At 38.8% G+C, this 19631-nt stretch overlaps 2 protein-coding genes across 2 annotated transcripts; one reads left to right on the forward strand and one right to left on the reverse strand.

The window, feature by feature from the left end:
* The first annotated feature begins 215 nt into the window (after window positions 1–215).
* Window positions 216–12194, forward strand: LOC145791877 (glucan endo-1,3-beta-glucosidase-like). Its single transcript, XM_082872336.1, has 3 exons — window positions 216–372; window positions 11288–11985; window positions 12045–12194. The coding sequence occupies exons 1-3, from the start codon at window positions 216–218 to the stop codon at window positions 12192–12194; spliced, it is 1005 nt and encodes a 334-aa protein (XP_082728462.1).
* Window positions 12195–16562: 4368 nt separating this feature from the next.
* Window positions 16563–17188, reverse strand: LOC145791878 (uncharacterized). Its single transcript, XM_082872337.1, has 2 exons — window positions 16965–17188; window positions 16563–16917 (listed from the first exon to the last, which is right to left on the reverse strand). The coding sequence occupies exons 1-2, from the start codon at window positions 17186–17188 to the stop codon at window positions 16563–16565; spliced, it is 579 nt and encodes a 192-aa protein (XP_082728463.1).
* Window positions 17189–19631: the final 2443 nt, after the last annotated feature.

Genomic DNA, 19631 nt, shown 5'->3' on the forward strand with positions numbered 1-19631 from the left:
GGTTTCTGGTAGGAGTTCCTTGTGAGTTCTGGGATGAGTGGCTATCTTTGTGGACTTGATTTGGTTATGTGTTTAAATGTTTAGATGTTTATATGCAATCGTAATATATGTCTTGAGACTAAGTGTGTCTTGTGACTTAATAGTAGCAAGTGTGTGCCTCGGAGAAGGCTATTGTGTTGAGCACTAAGTGTGGTTTTGTTTTGGGGTTTTATAGGATGTCTATACGAGGGAGTAGAGGACGGTTGAGTAGTAGGAGTGTCGGTAGAGGCACAGCAGTTCCTTTAGCACCCGCCGTTGCAGCATCGGTTGTCGGCGAGGACGTTGCACGCGAGATTGTGAGAGCAGTGCAGGACGCTCTAGCTCACACTGAGGGTGATAGCGGGCGTACCCTCAAGCTTACTAAAGAGTTTTTTCACTCCAGTCCACCAGTGTTTGTGGGGAGGCTAAACCGTTGGAGGCAGAGAGTTGGTTAGAGGAGATTACCAAGACTCTTGATATGCTCAGAGTTGAAGATGAAGAGTTGAGGGTTTCTTTGGTGACTTTTCAATTGAAAGGAGATGCGAGTTATTGGTGGAAGTATGCTAAGAATACTGTAGGTAGCACATGGGTTGCTTTTACCAAGGCCTTTTGGGCCAAGTATTTCCCTCATTCTGCTCGGGAAAGGTTGAGGGAACAGTTTATTGAGTTGCGTTAGGATGCTACTCCTGTAGCATAGTTTGAGATGCGGTTTACCAGTTTATCGAGGTTTGCTCCAGAGTTGGTGGCAACAGAGGAGCGTCGTTGTTATGAGTTTGAAAGCCGGTTGTGTTTCGATATTCGAGAGAGGGTAGCTGGATCCTTTGGGAAGGACTATTATAGTCTAGTCGAGGCAGCGGCCCATGTGGAGGCCATGGTTGTGAGTGTTGGTCAGGTTAGGGAGGAGGCCATCTCGGTAACTCCTACGGTTCATAAGCACTCTAGGCTCAGTAAGAGGTGGAGGCGAAAACATGCTCAGTCCCAGGCTAAATCCTTTTCTTCACCAGGGGTTTCGGACTCTTCTGTTGGGAGGTCTAGGGAGGTTCAGATTTCAGACCAGTCCCAGAGTAGGGGGTCTGTTGGTTGTTTTGTTTGTGGTCTGCCGGGCCATGGTAAACGTTTTTTCCCTTTGCATGTAAATTCTGCTAGTGTTTCAAAGCCCAGTCAGACTCAGTCGTACCCGTCCAGTCAGGGGCATTATCGGTACCAGAAATGGGCAGGCCAGACTTCGAGGGCCTCGCGAGGGGCAACTTATTAGCTAGCCCTATAGTGTTACCCTGGTGAGGGACTTTTGTATTGTTGACCGGTGATGTAATATGTAAATCATTTTGTTGTTAACCGGTGTATTGTTGGATGTTGAGGCACCATGTTTATGTATCGCATATGTATGCATATTGTTGTTTGTTTAATCCTCATGTAATGGGGGCTTGCATGGAATTTCGAACCCTCTTTTATATATTGAGAAGTTGTTAATGGGATCGATGATCCTAGTGTTGTTGTATTTTTGGTAGTAAATCATGAGGTGGTTATGTGGTGGCCTGTGAGCCTTGTTCAGTTTGTAGGTTGTTTGTTGAGAACGAGGAATCTGTAGGTGAATGTGTTTGGCTTGATGGTTTGGAGAGTTGTGTGGTCTTGGCATGGTTATGTGAGTTTATGTTCTCGGGTAACGAGGGTAGCCTTGGTTAAAATTGTCCTTCGTATTTGGGAGTGTGTGATTAAGGTTGACCATGTCGGTCTTGAGTTGAGGAGATGGACAAGCTTGCTATGTAGCCATGGGGGTGGTGATTCCCTTAGAAACAGTGACGATGCGATTCAATCTTGAGAAGTCCGGTGAGATTTCATTTGGGGTTTGTGTAGAGAACTTCATGTTTGGGGTAAATGGTTTTGAGTGGCACGTCAGTGTGTGGTTTACTAAGTGTGGAGGTTTATTGAGTTGATTAGTCAGCTTGTTGGCATCAGGTTTGGGTTGGCATTGGCCACCTTGAGAATAACCTTGATCGCTGTAGACATTGTATGTTGATTAGGGAAAACTGAAACTAATCATCCAGTTTGTGTCATTGAATTTGACGGTTAGAATAATACAACAAATTTGTGTATTGATTAGTCATTGTATATGATGAGTATTTGAATACATGGGTGCCGGATCCCGCAGATGAAATTTTCGTAAAATGGCCATAAGAAAATAATTACACATGGGTGCCGAATCCTGCGGACGCAATTTCCGCGAAATGGCAGTTTGGAGTATTGTTGGCATGAGATGTAGTCTCATTTAAATTGTTCGGCCAGGTTCTGAGCCATGTTTATGATTTTAAATTGGTTAAGTAAAGGAAGGTGGAATGAAATTGCAAAACCATGAATTTCTTATACCTTATTGCGTTGTTAGCACAGTTGTTGTTTTTATTAACTATCATTATAGAAATGTTATGTTATGTGTTGGTTGTGGCATCGCCGTGTGAGTGATGGATGTTTCTAGTGTTATCTTGAAAAGGAATGGACAATAAATTCTTCCTAGTTGTTGTGGCCTTTTAAGGGCATTGTCAAAAGAAAAATATTGAGGATTTGATTTAATTTGAATGTTATGAGAATTTCCAAACAAGTAGTTTTGGCAAATGAACTGGAGATGTTTCTATTTTATGGGTGGCATCATGTTTGTGACAAATGTTTACAAAACTTTTGAGTTTCACTTGGAAAGTGTGAAATTTATTTTGGAATGTCAACGTTGAAAATTTGACTATCTTTGAGAAATGTCTCATGAACAAGAAAATGATTTTTCTTATATTTATACAAAAGATTTGCTTTGGTTGCCTTTTTGGGAATTTTGTTGTTGAGTAGTGACTTAGCTTGAAGCGCTAGTCGGATGTTAGTGAATTGTTTCGGGAAAGGTTTGGCTTTGTTGAAGCTTTTTGTGCCTGAGTGTTGTCTTTTGGAACGTGTTTCCTTGGAAAGCCTTTCTTTGGTGAGAGCTAACCGGAGGTTTGTTGCGAGAGTAGTTTCTTTCCTAGTACTCGGGTGTTGGGTGCTGTGTGATCTGTTGGCCTTGTGTTTTTGGCGTGTTCTTAATTTCGGGGACGAAATTCCTTAAAGGGGGAGAGGTTATAGCGATCCCGGTTTTCCTTTCCTTTGATTATTGCATTCCGGACTTGGTTACGTGGTTATGTTGCTGTCTTATTTTCATTTCCACCCTTTACTCTTTGTATTTGAGTCTTGGGTTGTGTTGGGCAGGTTTGAAACAGGTTGGTTGTGTTTAGAAACCTTGAGTTGATGCCCAGATTTTGGCTTCACGCTCGAGCGGGGATTTTGACGCTCGAGCGAGCCCTTTGTTTTTGTTTCTCCGCTCGAGCGGGCGTTTTGATGCTCGAGCGTGGTTTTTCATCTCCCAGCATTTTTCTCTGCAGGTCATCGCACGCTCAAGCGAGAGTTTTGACGCTTGAATGGGGACCATGGTCTGCAAAACTTCTGGAAGTGTGCATCTGGCGCTCGAGTGGCACTTTTGACGCTCGAGCGTGAGTCTGTATCTGACGCTCGAGTGGGGAGTTCCACGCTCGAGCGGGGCGACTCTTATTTAAATCCGAAAAGTGACATTTTGGATCACTTTTTGATTTCCTCTCTCTCTCCTACTTTTTCAAAACTTCCATTGGAGAGCACCTCACTCTAAAATTCCAACCTCTCTCTAGGGTTTGATCTAGTAGGAGTGATCCTCTATCCTTGGGCCTTTGTAAAAAGTGTTGATCTAGTTGTGGGCTACATTTTGATCTGAAAATCTTGGGATTTTGAGCATCTCAAAATTCTTCATCTTCTCCATTTGAGCTCCGAATTTGAGGTAAGGATTTCCTTGTTCTTTTACAATGCTTCGTCTATAGATAGGCACGTGGTAGTTTCGTATTGCATGAAAATCATATCCATGTTGGGTTTGTTTGAAAATCATGAGGGTGAACCTAGGGTTGGTTGTTTGAAAATGGGTTTGTTATCATTGATTGTGGTTTGGACTAATTGGGGTGTAAATTAGTATATAATTGTTTAAAGAAGAAAAAGCCCTAATTTATATTTGATTTGATAAAATGAAAGAGGGGTTTTGTTCTTTGGGCCAATACATATGTATTTTCGGTCTCAAATGTGGTTATTGTTGTTTGTTGTTGGTATTTGAGCCTTTTTAGTCAATATTGAGAAAGAGGGAGAAAAGCCCTAATTTACTGTTATGAATTAATTTGCGTAATTGATTTGGAAAGTTATGACAAAATGAAATTGGTTTTGTGAAATGAGAGGAATGATAATGGTTTTGTGAAATGGGAAAAGTGTTTTTGGAATAAGTGGTGGAACAAGTCGATTTTGAAAATGGAAAATGAATTTGGGAATTGCAATATTGTATCATGGATATTGAATACACACACTTGGGGTTTTACCTTTACTTATCATACTAGTGTTGTTGTTGAGTTTAAGATCTCACGATAGTTGCGTCTTTTAATAAATGTACTGAATACATGCATCTAGAGGTTTTGCCCTTGGTCATCGGTGGAGGATGACATGGTTGTGTTGAATTGTCGTGTATGCATTACACCTGTGTTGATTGAACATTGTATGTAATGAAATGCTACGATACATTACATATGTATAATTATTAAGGAGGAGATAAGGGATGTATTCCAGTGTATGGGAGGAGATAGGGGATGTACTCCACACATACCTATGTGTTCATATACTTTAACACATTGCTTATGTATCTTGATAGTTTATGTGTATGTATTACACTCGTTAGTTATACTCTGTTGTATTGTGATTATGGGTGTTATGCCCTGCGCTTATAATCAGAGGTACCGTTACCTTCCAGCCAGCGCCTGCAGAACTGACTGCGTTGAGAATCTAAGGTACCGCACCCTTCTAGCTAGCGCCTGGTAAAATGGCATACCGTTGTGAGAATTGCACCCTTGGCTTACTGTGCATATAGCCGATAGAGCAGAGTTTTATTGTTTTTGTCTCAGTGTATCTGAGTATATTATGGATTTTGATAGTTACAGTTTTTGAGGGCCGAGTTGCCTCATTTGTTGATTATATACATGTTGATGATTTGTTATCTCCCTTTTATTGAAGGTATGCATGTATAGATATGAATGTATTGGGAATAAACCAAAATGTCATTGTGAGATTTTGGGAAAGTGTGAAGGAAAATTTAGTATTTAAAAGTATGTTTTGTAAAAGGAAAAATCTATTGTAAGTATGGAAAATGGGAGAAAGGTAATGGGCTTAGAGAAATTGATTTTCTAAAAAGTTGTTATTGTTGTGAAAGTTTGGGAACAAGGGATAATGAAATGAAAGATGAACCGCTTATAGCATTGAATGAAATGGCTATTTTCGAGAAAAGTTCATACTTATGTATATTTTGTATAAACTGTCACATTATTATTCTAGTATGAGATTGGGCATTCATGATCATAACTATCTATAAGTTGTTATTGTTGATGGCCATGTTGAGATCCCTACTGGACTATATGTTCATCCAACATTGTTAAATCTTTTTCAGGTATTAAGCAGGATGTATTACAAGATGTGAATCTTCTTATTTGTTGGCCACGGGGCCTCTTTTGTGTTGGCGGAATGCCATACATGAAAAAGGGTTACACTCTTCCTTTTTGATTCTTTAATGATGTAAGCATTCGAGCATTTTATTCAGTATGCTCATGTTGTATTTAATTTGCATTCGGATGAGAGAATTGTTATTTATTTCTACTCATGGGACTAAAGAGTTTATTTCCGCATGTTATCTCTGAACTTGAATTAAGTTAATGAATTTGGTAATGACTTCGACCAATAAAAAGTGGGGTGTTACACGTATTGTCCCTTAGGGTTGGCCACAGTTTGACTTGGTAATTTTCCCTCCTCTGTCCGATTCATGTTGTTAGCCATTTGACCCAATTGGGCCTCTAGCTTGGCAATAGAACGAGTATGGGAGTGAACTACCAGTGCTAACCCCTTAAGTTCTGTGAGAACTTCCAACACCTGAGTCTCAAAGGCAGAGTTTCCCTGAGAAACAGGCGGAGGTTATGGTTGCCGGTACGGTTGTAGGGGCCTTTAAGATTGCAGTTGTCAGTAAGATGATTGGTTGGCAAAATTATTAAAATTCTGCCTTGGTGGTAGAGGATTGTAAGAAGTGCCATGTGAAAGGGGTCTCCATGAAAAATTAGGGTGATTTCTCCATCCTAGATTGTATATGTTGGAGTATGGGTCATTACCTAGGTTGCAGAATCTTTGAGCCGCATTCACATGCTCTTGGACTAACTCCGGAAATTGTGATGCCGAAAGGCACTCACTCAAGTCATGAGCAGGGCTCGCACAAATAACACATGCCTCACAAAATTGAGGTTGATCTTGTTGGGTAGGGGCATGTCCCGCAGCTAATAATTGGTCCATTTTGTGGGACAGTGCCTCTACTTGTTGGGCTAACTCTAGGTTTTGCCCGACCTCATAAATGCCCCCTCTTTTCGGGGCTCCAACTACTGGTTGCTGGACTTGCCGGGCTACGGAGGCATAGTGAAGGGAATTATCACTTAGGTTCTCAAACAATTGCCATGCCTCAGCATCATTTTTGGACATAAATGTCCCACCACAGGATGAGTCCACCATTTGGCAGTGCGGCTTAGTTAAGCCATAATAAAATGTTTGAACAAGTTGCCAATCAGGCACTTGGTGGTAGGGACACTGTTGGAGAAGGTCTCGAAGTCTTTCCCACATCTCTTGGAATTGCTCGCCATCTATTTGAGCAAAGTTTGTAATGGCTCGCCCAAGTTGGTTGATTTTACCTATGGGAAAGTACTTCTCCAAGAATCGTTGCTGTAATTGGTCCCAAGTTGTGATTGAATTAGCAGGTAAGGAATTTAGCCAGTGTTTGGCTTTATCCTTTAATGAGAATGGAAACAATCGTAACATTAAGGCCTCATTTGTGAAATTCTGGATCCTCACTGTCAAGCAAATTTTCAGAAATTCATTCAAATGTTTGTAAGGATCATCATGAGTTAGTCCATGGAATGATGGGAGCATTTGTATGGTGCTGGACTTAATCTCATAATGAGCAGTAGTGGTGTTGGGTAATTGAAGGCATGATGGTGATGTGTATGCAGTGAGTGTGAAATAATCCTTAAGGGTCCGGTTAGGTACATTTGGGACATCTGGATCTGTCATCTCTAATGGCTCAATGTATGAATATGAATACTCAAGCCTAGGAACACGGGCAGAGGCCCTAAGTCTCCTAAGAGTCCTTTCTAGTTCAAGGTCCAAACTCCACAATTCAGGGCAACAAGAATGGCACACGTGCATACACTACCCACACACACACAAAAAGTTCTGACTCTGTGCACTAAGTTATGAAAGCAAAATACCAAAGGGAGAAATACTCAAAGCGGTTTAACGAAAACGCTTTACTCGTCTTGGGGGTGCTTGACGTGTAGATGTTGTCTCTAACCTCTAATTAAGCTTCGTCTTTGTTTTTAGCACTTTGGTGATTTGCTTGCGAGTGTTTGCTTCTGTTTACGCACTTTATTGCTGCGGTTTTTTATTTTTATTTTTAAAGCTCGGTTGCGCTCCGCTTGCACTTCGATGATACCTCCAATTTCAAATGCTCTGCACACTTAACAACACGAAAGCATAAAATCCTAAACTAAAAATTAAAATAAGAATGTAACTTTAAATTAACTAATTTCGCCAAAAGTCCCCGGCAACGGCGCCAAAATTTGGTGGCTCGTTACACACACCAAAAATAAACACTAAACTACACCAAATTCTTTTAGAATAATGGCAAGTCCAGGTATCAATCCACAGGGACAATTGTGAAATTAAACTAATTTAATTGTTAAATTTCTAAATTAATTTTGATGAAAAGATTGATTGTTCATAACCTAAATTAATAACAAATAAATTAAACTAAGTAATTAAATTATCAATAATAAATGAAATTGAATTTACTGATTTGGGAAAAAACCTAGGGCAAAGAGTCCACCACTAGTCATGTAAATAGGGTTTCCAATTGAAAATAATTATGTTATGGTTCGAACGGATTAATGCTTCGCAACTACAAGTTCAAAGCATTTAGCAAGAAAATCATCACGTTCAATGTACGAGCACGAACCATCTCAAGTAGTACGAATCGTTCACTCTAAACTAGGGTAGTGACACGACTCGTCCCTCGTAGTATGATTCGTCTCATACCTTGAATGTGAAAGAAAAGAAAACTCTTGTATGGAAAACATTCAACAATCACAGAAAGCTGAATACTTGAAGAAATAATGGAGAGTGTATATATAAAACTTCTAAAACACCATACAATTGTTCAAACTTTTACATAATTGAAAATAAAAAAGAAAAACTAATTACATGGCTAGGGTTTCATCAAAACCCTAGAAAAGGAGACTAGCCACTCATGGAGGAGTGGAAGGAGGTAGATGGAGAAGAAGCCACCGGGGGAGACATGCTTGAAGCTTCAAGTTCCTTTCTTTCCAAACCCTAGCCTCTCTCCCTTCGCTAGAAAATAATTTCAGAACCCTAATACAGCCTTTTTCTTGCTTTTTTATACTTCTGATGTCTTCCAAACAGGTTTAAAACACCGGGCATGTTTTCCTAGAAAAAGTCAACGCACGTGCGAATAAAGTCAATGCACGTGCAAGAAAGTCAACTCTCTTCAAAGTTTGTCTTTTTGCCCATTTTATGCTCCAACTATGTACAACCTGATTGACATTCAACACACATAAAGTATACAGTTTGACAGGCAAGTGAAGTTAAGAGATCCTAATTAACGGCCTCAATGATGTATAATTCGGCCTTAATCACTGAAGATCCCAAGATTTAAATTCAAAGGGACAACCAAGTTGTGTATGACTCATAAGAATCACTGGGGAGTCAAACTCTTACCCATTTCTATAATAAAATAGTGATGTCTGCAGCGTTTTAGGTTAAGTAATATTTTTAATGATTCTTATATCTAGGAATACATAGTGGAGTATGGCAAGATACTCTTTATAAGAATCACCTATATGAGTGTGAATTGGGCCGGTTCTATGATATTTGTGATGGGTTACAATTCTCTAGAGCACTCATGAAAGAAGAGGTTGTTTAAGGCCAAAATGAATACAATAGTGAGAACTAAAATTGTGCTGGTAATATACTATGTGAGTTCTATTGTCTTGGTTTACACAAATGGCTGAACAATTCAAGACATCATATTCATTGGTTAGCTAGTAAATCTGATAGTGTCTCACAAGGGAAGGTTTAAAGCCAAAAGCTATTTATCCTTTGCAGAATATTTTCAATTTATGTATTCTCTATAATTAGATCATGTTGTTGCATTTTCTCTCCGTCAAATTCTATTCATGTAGGGGGATTATTGGAATTTATGATTTTATAGGTTTATTTTGGGCCAACTTTGAGCCTAAATTTGAGTGGGTCCTATACGTCTTTTGAGGTGGGTCCAAAGAGGTGATGTGTTCCTTGCCGCATGGCAAGTCACATGGTGCAAACGGCTTGTCAAAACCATTTATGAGTGAATGGGAAGTTGACATCGTTATCGGGTTCGTGGAATGGACAATTAAAGAAGTAAAATGTGGGTTTTCTTGTAATGGTTGTCCCACATTGAAACTTGAAGAGAACTTATGTGTGTATATAAGTTCTACGTAGCAACATTTGGGTTGGGCCCAAGGGACATCCCAAGTTTGTAGAAGGAAGGAGTTATGGACAACGTGACCTTTGGCTCAAACCACCACACGCACGCGCATGTTGCCAAATTGTCGAATCGTGTCAGGCATGAGTGTGGGTTGTGAGTCGAGTTGGTTATAACATTAATTTCTTGGACAAAATTTATTTGAAATTTTAAAATTCTTACGGGGAAATTATTTGAATTTCTTAACGAAATTAATTTAAATTTTGTGCCAATTTTTTCTATCCAAATAGAGCCTTTCTCCAATTCAATTTCCAGCAGGTTCAAATAGTTCAAGTTTCAGACAGTTTTAATCTGTTCCCAAACAGATTCAAATCTGTTTCATACCTGTTCAAATTTAAACTGTATATGTCCAGTTTGATTTTGCACCTGTTTAGTTCAAAATCATATCTGTTCGGCCCTATAAATACTAGGACCTTTCCAGCAATTATTTCATTCTGAAATTTTCTTGCTTCTTTCCATTTTGCTCTCTCGCATACATATATTTTTCATACTAGTTTTAGAGAAAATTCTGAGTATAGAACACAAGTTCTAATTCGCAGTACAAATTGTTTGGAGTGCTACTACAATCTGTGTAAATCATTGTATCTTGGGAGATAGGCGCCATTAATCCGTAAGCACTGAAGCAGGGCGAATCTGTCTTAAGGACAGAATATCACACATTCGACTTGTTCTAATTTTGTACTTATTCGATTCAGTAAATAAATTATGTAAGTAATTTATTTTATTTGTTTAATTTGGTTTCAACTTATTTATTTTATACAGAAGATTGTTCCAACATTACATTCAAAAAATTCTTATGTGTAGTGTAAATTTTTTTAAAATTTGTCCTACTTATCTGTAATTCTTTCATTATTGTATTAACTTTATAGATGTACAATTGCTGGAATGGGAAGAAGTTATTAAATGATAATACTAATGAGATAGTATCACCGTTACAGTTTTCCAATTAATTGACATCATTAATTTATTTTATTTTATTTTATTTTTTCTTTTTGTCTTTTAGACTCCCATGCAAACTAATTTTGTTATATTGCCAATAAAACCACTGGTACATCAATTCATATTTTGCATTTATTGTGAAACTTTGGTGGACCATTTTGTAGTTAGGCATGCATTCCCTCATGGACCAACCAAATATAAATATAACTACATGGAAAATACTATGTTACACCTCTTAAAAAAGTAGTTAGGCATGCATTCGCTCGTGGACCAACCAATTATAAATATAACTACATGGGAAATACTATGTTACACCTCTTAAAAAATGTGTATTATATGAATTTATAATTAAAAAAAGGGAAATTTATCCGAAAGTCCTTTATTCGTAAATGATGTTCCGTTTGGTCCTGCTGATATTTTGTTTGATTGTTAACTTCATTTTAGGTGGGATTGCTTACCCATAAGTCTTTTTTTGAATGTTTTTGGTGTGGGCTTGCCTGATTTGCCCTCGCTTAATTATATGGGATGCTACTTCTTTTTTTTTTATATGTCGTATCCCATTTTTCTTGGGGGTAAGGGAAGCCGTTTATGGGAACTTGGTTTGCTGCATAGAAACGTGACTCACTGTCATTGTAGCGAGGGGAACGTGGTTCACTAGGAACGTGGTTCACCCAAATTCTTGTATTGCTTCCCCTGTTTTTGCAGCAACTGCTGCACTTATCGGAATTTGCTATGGCCGACTGGCCAACAACCGGCCCTCCACCGCCGTCAACCTCCTCAAATCAAATGGAATCACCACCGTCCGCCTCTTCAACACCGATCTCGATACACTCACATCATTCTCCGGCACTGACATCTCCCTCATGATCGGAGTCCCCAACGAACTCCTCCCTTCCCTCGCCACCACCACCATAGACCCCTCTCTCCAATGGCTCCAATCCAACATCTTCTCCAACATCTCCCCCACCCAAATCAAGTACATTGTCATAGGCAACGAAATCCTCCTCAAAGACCAATTTTACACGCCCTATTTAGTCTCTGCCATGAACAATCTGTACATAGCTCTTCAAACTTTGAGTTTATCAGACACAATCAAGCTCTCAACATCTCACGCAGCTTCGGTTTTGATGAATTCATACCCTCCCTCCGCCTCATCTTTCGATCCAAATCACCAATCAATAATGGGTCCATTGCTGCAATTTTTGAAGGATACTGGGTCGCCATTGATGGTCAATGTGTACCCATTTTTCAGCTTCACAAACAACCCACAATTCGTATCGCTAGACTGTGTTCGCGTGATGGTCAATGGTGAGGTTCACGCTGAAACGTCAATGGTAAGGTTCACGTCGAAACGTCATTGATGGTAAATGTGTATCCATTTTTCAATGATAAGGTTGCGCCATTGATGGTCAATGTGTACCCATTTTTCAGCTTCACAAACAACCCACAATTCGTATCGCTAGACTGTGTTCACGTGATGGTGAATGGTAAGGTTCACGTCGAAACGTCAATGGTAAGGTTCGCCATTGATGGTCAATGGTAAGGTTCATGTCAAAACGTCACAAATGGCAATTGGAAAACAATGGTCAAACTGTGGGAAAGCCGAACGTGACACAATTACTCGTGTCAAATTACTCATGTCAAACTATGTCAAATTACTTAGTTCACGTCACACAAAAAAAAATGTCAAATTACTTGCGCTCACGTCACAACCCACGTCACAAAAAAAAAAAAAAAAAAAAAAAATGAATGAGTCAAATTACTTGTGTTCACGTCACAACCCACGTCTCATGTTTTGAGTGTCACACACTTACTAAATTAAAAAAAGCATTAGTGTGCTTTTTCGATCAGTGGGACATACAAACACCCATTCAGCTTATCACATATAAACCCACACCAAATGTCAATCAATAATATTAGCAGTGGCAAAACTGTCAACAAACAAATTAAGGGACCACCCAGTCACTAAGAAAACATTCAGGACCTTATGGATTACAAGTCCACAATATAGGATTTACTGATCAATTCCCCAAATTAAATATATTATAATTTTATTTTTTTGAGTCATAATTAAAAAAATATATTATAACCAAATATAATATGAGATATAACTAAAGAACTCATGAGTTATAATTAAAATAATGTCATAATTATAAAAGAAAAATGATCATAACTAAAAAAAAATGATATAATTAAAAATACCTATAATACACAATTTTTTAAGAATGTGTATGCTAACATTTCCCTAAATTATATATATTGCGAAAGAGATAGGAAACCAAATGAAGAATTTAATTCGATGGAATATTCCAAATTGTGATAGAGGGGGATCAGTGAGCTCGTGAAGTAGATATGTATTTTGAACTTCTCAGGTTGTTTTGCGAATAAAAATAATGTCAAATTAATACATATGTATTTTGATAATAAATTAAAAAAATTTAAAAATTATTAAAATAAATTATAAACGTAGTTTACTCTAAATTGTATTGGGACGTGCTAATGATAGCCAGTAGGCCATCAATAAGGGAAGGGGCCCGCACCCCGCCCCCGGGGGGGAGGGGGGATGTAAAAAAAAAAAAAAAAAAAAATTCAATGTATTATTCACCCATCTAAAATATTTTACATATATATATATATATATATATTTACACATTTAGTATTTTTATTTTTTTTGGGAGAGGATTCGTTCTCATCCACACAGTAGACTAGAGTGTGTTGTTGGGCTCGTGAGGCCCACCATGAGTTCCATTTAGATGATCCGAACCGTTCAATGTGTAGAGCTCGTCAAATACTTTATGCCTGCAAAAAATCACTTTGATCAGATATCGATAGCCCCTTGATCAGTATACATTTTTGTCAATGGTAAATATGTCCAAAAAAAAATCAATGTATTATTTACCCATCTCAAATATTTTATATATATATATATATATATTTTTACAAATTTAGTATTTTTTTTTGGGGGGAGAGGATTCGTTCTCATCCACACAGTAGACTCGAGTGTGTTGTTGGGCTCGTGAGGCCCACCATGAGTTCCATTTAGATGATCCGAACCGTTTAATGTGTAGACCCCGTTAAGTACTTTATGCCTGCAAAAAATCACTTTGATCAGATATCGATAGCCCTTTGATCGGAATACATTTTTGTCAATAGTAAATATGATTTTAAAAATAAATTGTTAACAAAAATGTATTCCGATCAAGGGATTATTGATATCCGATCAATGTAAATTTTTTTTTTTATAAGCATGAAGTATTCGATGAACTTTACACATTAAATGGTTTGAATTATTGAAAAAGGACTCGTGGTGAGCTCTACGAGTCCAATAGCACGCTCTAGTCCACTGTTTGAGCTGGAGAGAGGTCTCTTTCTTTTTTATTTATTTATTTATATTATATATATTTTTTCATTGAGACTATTGATAGCCCAAATGGGAAGAGGTCATTCGGCCTTAGAGTAATGTTTCATGCTATTCAAATTATAACATTTGCCCTATTTGTTTCTTTGATAAAAATAATAAATTTCACTACTTAACTAAGGTCTCGTTTGGGAACAGGTTAATTTAGTAACTTTTTGACTATTTGGCTGAAATATGAACGAAAAAAATTAGTATGTTTGGGATGATTTTTTGACTTTTACGAAAAGTTGTGTAAAAAGTAGAGAGAAAAGAGAATCATTGACTTTTTGGTATGAATTGTTGACTTTTTGATTTTTTTAGTGACTTTTTTGACATGTTGACCAAAAAAATCACTTACCAAACGAGGCCTAACCCCCCCCCCCCCCCCAAAAAAAGAAATCGAAGTACCACAAGCTTAACTCAAAGAGCATTAAATAATTTTCTCCAAATGGTTGTGATTAGCTAGTAATTATCTTATATTTCGAGAATCACTTTATGTTGATTGTGCCTATGCAATAACAAGGTTTTAATGAGCACGGAACGCAATGTATTATAATTAAAAGAGCACAGACATCTGTTGTATCGAACTGACTTATTCCTAGTCAGTTGAGAGAACTCAAGAGAATTTTAAAAGGAGTAATGCTAGAGATCCCAAATATTCTACCAAAAGTTTTACCAAATGTCTCACATAGGTGTGGGACCCACACAATGTGGGTCCCATGTGGGTCCCACACCCATGTGAGACATTTGGTAAAACTTTTGGTAGAATTTTTGGGACCTTTAAGGCTCATCATAATTCTGTTTTGATGATCTGAATTATTTATCTTTTATAGATCTCTAACATATATAATTCGTGGAGAAATTTAAGTCAATTTGATAATTATAATATTTTTATTTTTATCATATTTGTATCTAAAAAAATGAATGATAAATATTATTTTAAAAAAACTATTTATTTTTTTAGAGATGAATACAATAAAATGAAAAAAGAGTAGGATTACTGGATCAACTTATTTTTTCATCGATGATATGCATAAATAACCTTACAAAATAAACAATTTAGATAATTGAAACAAGATTCATGATAGATCTCATGGGTCCTCAAGTTATTACAGCGTAACCGTTCTAATTATATGTTGTTTTCGCAACATAAAAAAATAGTCAAAAAATTTTTAAAAAAAAACTATTACAATAAATCAACTCCTTTCTCTATTATTTTTTCATATAATATTAAAAAATCTAATTAAAATAAGGGAGAATAACACAACAATGGATGCAAAAAAACTTATTTGCAAACAAATAAAAAAATTTATAATTTTAATTATTTCTCACTGACAAAATATTTGAAAAGGATTATTTGAACTAAAATAGTTAATAAAGACAAAATATACTAAAATAATTAAAATAAAATAGCACATTTAATTCATAATTATTTTACTTTTTTTTTTCTCATAATTATCAAATCAATTAAAAAATATATCAATATATGCCAATTAAAATAACCAAACTTCCCATGGTATCAAGATAATTTCCCGTTAACGTTATATTTAGTTAAAAAAAAATTTAAAAATAAAAATATAAAATAAAAATAAAATATATATCTATATAATAAGGAAGGATAGTTTTTGAATTTTGATGGGACTTTTGTTCCTTTGTCAAATTGTGAACCGTTAGATTGATTCAATCCAACAGTTACAAAATGTCCAAGAGACAAATTATCTTTCAATGGTTGAGATTGTTTGTTCACATCCTACGGTGGATATACGTTCTTTCCTTCCATCTCTTTCTCTTCTTCTGCTAGCTCTCTCTCTGTCTCATTCAAAAATCAAAATTGATTTGTCTCCCTCATCTCTCACTCTCAGAGCTCACTCTTCATCTTTAATCTTGCTGGCAACGGTCACAGCCTTACCCCTATCAGTTACTCATTCCCCCTGTTAGTGTATGATTAGCTTTAGCATGCTAGTGTATGATTATGTCTGTTAGTGTGTAGCTTTAGCTTTATATCATGTTAGTGTATAGCTTTAGCTTTATATTTTATAATGTACAATGCATCACACTGTCAGTGGGCATCCAATGCTCAAATTCTCTCTATAAAAGAGAGTGCATTCCCCTTGTAAGAACACTCAATATAACATTCAATACATCAATACATACATAATTTATTCTCTCTCTTTCTCTATCAATTTATCTTACATGGTATCAGAGCTAAGTTAACAACCTAATCATTCTGCTTCACCGGCGGGCGGCAGCCTCGCCTTGGCCGCCCGCCGGACCTCTACCCATACCTTCACTCCGCTGCCACAAATTATTCTTCTTGCTCTTGATCTTGTTGTTGCTGCGCTACAGTAGTTTCTAACAAATTTCATGGCAGAACTTCACCTTCAAGATCAGAAATTCCATCCAAGCTAAAGCATGATGAGCGTGGTCTGTTATCAATGGTCTGTTATCAATTGATTATTACAAAGAGAAGCAGGATGAGAAGCTTCTATACAATGAAATGAAACCATTCCTCTTTCAGACCCGAATTCCTATCCTCTGAGCAACCTCTTTGAAGGAATGAACATCACTTCCCCAAAGCCAAGCATCGCAACCTGCATCTCTGGCACCCCATATATCATTTCTACGATCATCCCCTACATGAACGGCATCTTCAGGTTCTACTGCCAACAACTCACAAGCTCTCAGAAATATGGTGGGATTTGGCTTCTCTGCTTCAACTTCAGCTGAAACTGCCATAGCATCAAACCAGTGTCGCCCATCATTAACATATCTTAGTCTAGATCTACCCCAAGGCTGCTCATAAGCCCACATATATCTGTTCAATATCTCAGCTTCGGAGTACTCAACCCCATATTTATCACCAATCTGCCTGTAAATCTGGGCCATGGGCTGAGAGGGAACAACAAGAGTGCCAACCAAGAGAGCGATCTCCTGTAATCCTCGTAATCTTTCGAACCCATCACGTTCGATTCCAGAGGAGCTGCCGAAGATGATAATGGAAACCCGGAAACACCAAATGGGTTGACCCGAATCTGCCCTCTAGCGCCATTAGAGCGAAACCCAGAAGCTAAACTCGGAGTTTTGTGGGTCAGTTTGCTGAGAAGCCTAGTGATCTTGGCCCTCGACGCCATTGTAGCCATCGCTAAACTTCATTTGTTGATGATAATGATCGTTTTAATCAGTTTTTAACACTAACAGCCCACTCTCAAGTCGGCTATTTTTGGTGTTTTCGACTCGGTTACTGTACCGCTGCTTGCTCATAGCCCGTGGCCTCCAGGCGTCGTCGTTGGAGGTCAATCTCCGGCCACACCTCCTGTGGTGTCCGCTCCGTCGGTTTCAGTCTCACTCCCCTTCAGCCATGGGAGGCCTGATCAAACCATGCCCTCATCAACTCTCTCTCGGTCACCATGCATGACCACAGAGCAACACACAATTTCACATCTCTCTCTCAATTTCTTTTACACTCTCCTAGCATCAACCCAAGGAGACCCACGACTCTCTCTCACTCTCGGCATCAACCTCTCTCTCTATCTCTCACAGAGCTTCATACACTTCACCCCAACACACACACATGGATTATTATAAGCTCCCTTGGTCAAGCTTCCATCCCACTCTGTTGGGCACATGGCCACCGCTGCTGAATCTGCTTCATCATCATCCACCTCTTGAAGCAAAGCTTTTTCATAACTCGAGTTCACCTTTGCAGCTTTTGAACATCGATTCCCAAGAGCAACAACCAGTCTTTGTCTGGTCAAAGGCCCAGCCCAAACCTCACGGCAATCGTTTGTGTCTGCAACATGCACTTTCCTATCTCCTATCCTCCTTCCTTTTCTTTTTTTTTAATCACACCGCCCAACCTTTCTTTTCATTATTCTAACTTCTAATTTCTTTAATCACACCCATCCACCACCCAAACTTTATTTTTTATTATAAAGCTTAATTGGTGCTCTCAATTCGCCCTGTTCCCCACTCCCTCCTTTATTATTTTTATTCATCATTATATATTCATCATCACCATCCCCAATTTTTTTTTATTTTGATTCCCTTCCTTGCAAAAAAAAAAAAAAAAACCCTTCACAACCATCTCGGTTTTCATTCTACAAACTTATCATTTTTTTCATGACGGGATCAACCCCGATCACAATTTTACAGAAACAAACAAACAAACAAACAAAAAAAATAAAAAATAACAAACAAACCACCACATCCACAGGTGGGATTTTTCTTCTCTACTCTGCAGCCGTTCTCTTCTTCTTGCCTCCGTCCTGAGCGGCCCTTGACGGTGCTGCCTCCGTGTTTTCCACGCCGCCGAGCACGTTCACTCCCCCATACTCCTCCACTGCAGCATATGGCGGACCTCCAAATCGGAATATTACGGTGGCCTTCCGCTCCAGCTCCTTATTTTCCGCCTTTAGCACACTTTTCTCTGCTCGCGCATCCTTATACATACGCTGGAGCAGAGCCAGTTGGGCGTTTAACTGCTGCACCTCATTTGTCCTACTCTGAAGCCGGTGCGACAAGTTTGTGACCGCAGTCATGGTCTTCACGCATGACTTCAAAGTATACTGATTGGCCTCAATATCCGTTTGCACCGCCATTTTTTGCTCCACAGACCGCATCGGAAAGTTCAACGGAGCAAAACCTGAGGTGTTTGGTTGAGGTTCACTGGCCACCGCACCAGTTATTTCTCTTGTGGACTCGTTCAGTTCTGGAAAGAGCGTGAGCAGACCACGGGAAGAGGAGGCCATGTTCTGGGTAGTTGGACGGGAAGAAGAGGAGGCCATGTTATGGGTTGCTGAGTGTTTCAGAGAAGGGTTGGTTACAGAATGTTTACAGAGTGTTTCAGAATGCCAATGTTCAGAGGTTTCAGACTGGTTTGCACAGCCTCCGCCTCAACCTTGGTTTAAATAGCCAGGGCCGATCCGCGCATCGCGCGCCACTTGACGCCAGACGACAAAACGGGCTCGCAAGCCAAGGTAGTCACGCGCCTCGCCATCATGTCCGGCACACCTTTTTATGGATTGGGCACGCCTTTTGATGGCACACCTTTTGATAGATTGGGCACGACTTTTGAGGGTGTGATATATATATCTATATATCTCTATCTTTTGGGCTCCCACGGTCTGCCACGACCACACAGTGTCTGCTACATCGGTCCGACATGACCCCGTAAACTGTCTTGATCCCCTTTATCACTCACTTTATTTCAACCTCAAATAGTTTTCTATCTTCACACCTATTTGAGTTTGAGAGGGGGTTATACATATATCATGGTAAGCATGGTTACACACCATGGGAACCACTCAAGCCATCCCATGGCGCACTCCCTAAGTCGCCTCCTTGGTGCACCACCACAAGCTTCTACAACGGTCCGGCATGACCCCGTAAACTGTCCCGACATTGATTCCGGTCAGCTTTTACATCGGTCCGACATGACCCCGTAAACTGTCCCGACATTAATTTCGGTCAGCTTCTACAATGGTCCGACATGACCCCGTAAATTGTCCCGACATTGATTCCGGTCAGCTTCTACATCGGTCCGACATGACCCCGTAAACTGTCCCGACATTAATTCCGGTCAGC

This window comes from Camellia sinensis, chromosome 5, assembly GCF_055761805.1.
Source record: "Camellia sinensis isolate YWXY chromosome 5, ASM5576180v1, whole genome shotgun sequence".
NCBI classification, from domain to species: Eukaryota; Viridiplantae; Streptophyta; class Magnoliopsida; order Ericales; family Theaceae; genus Camellia; species Camellia sinensis.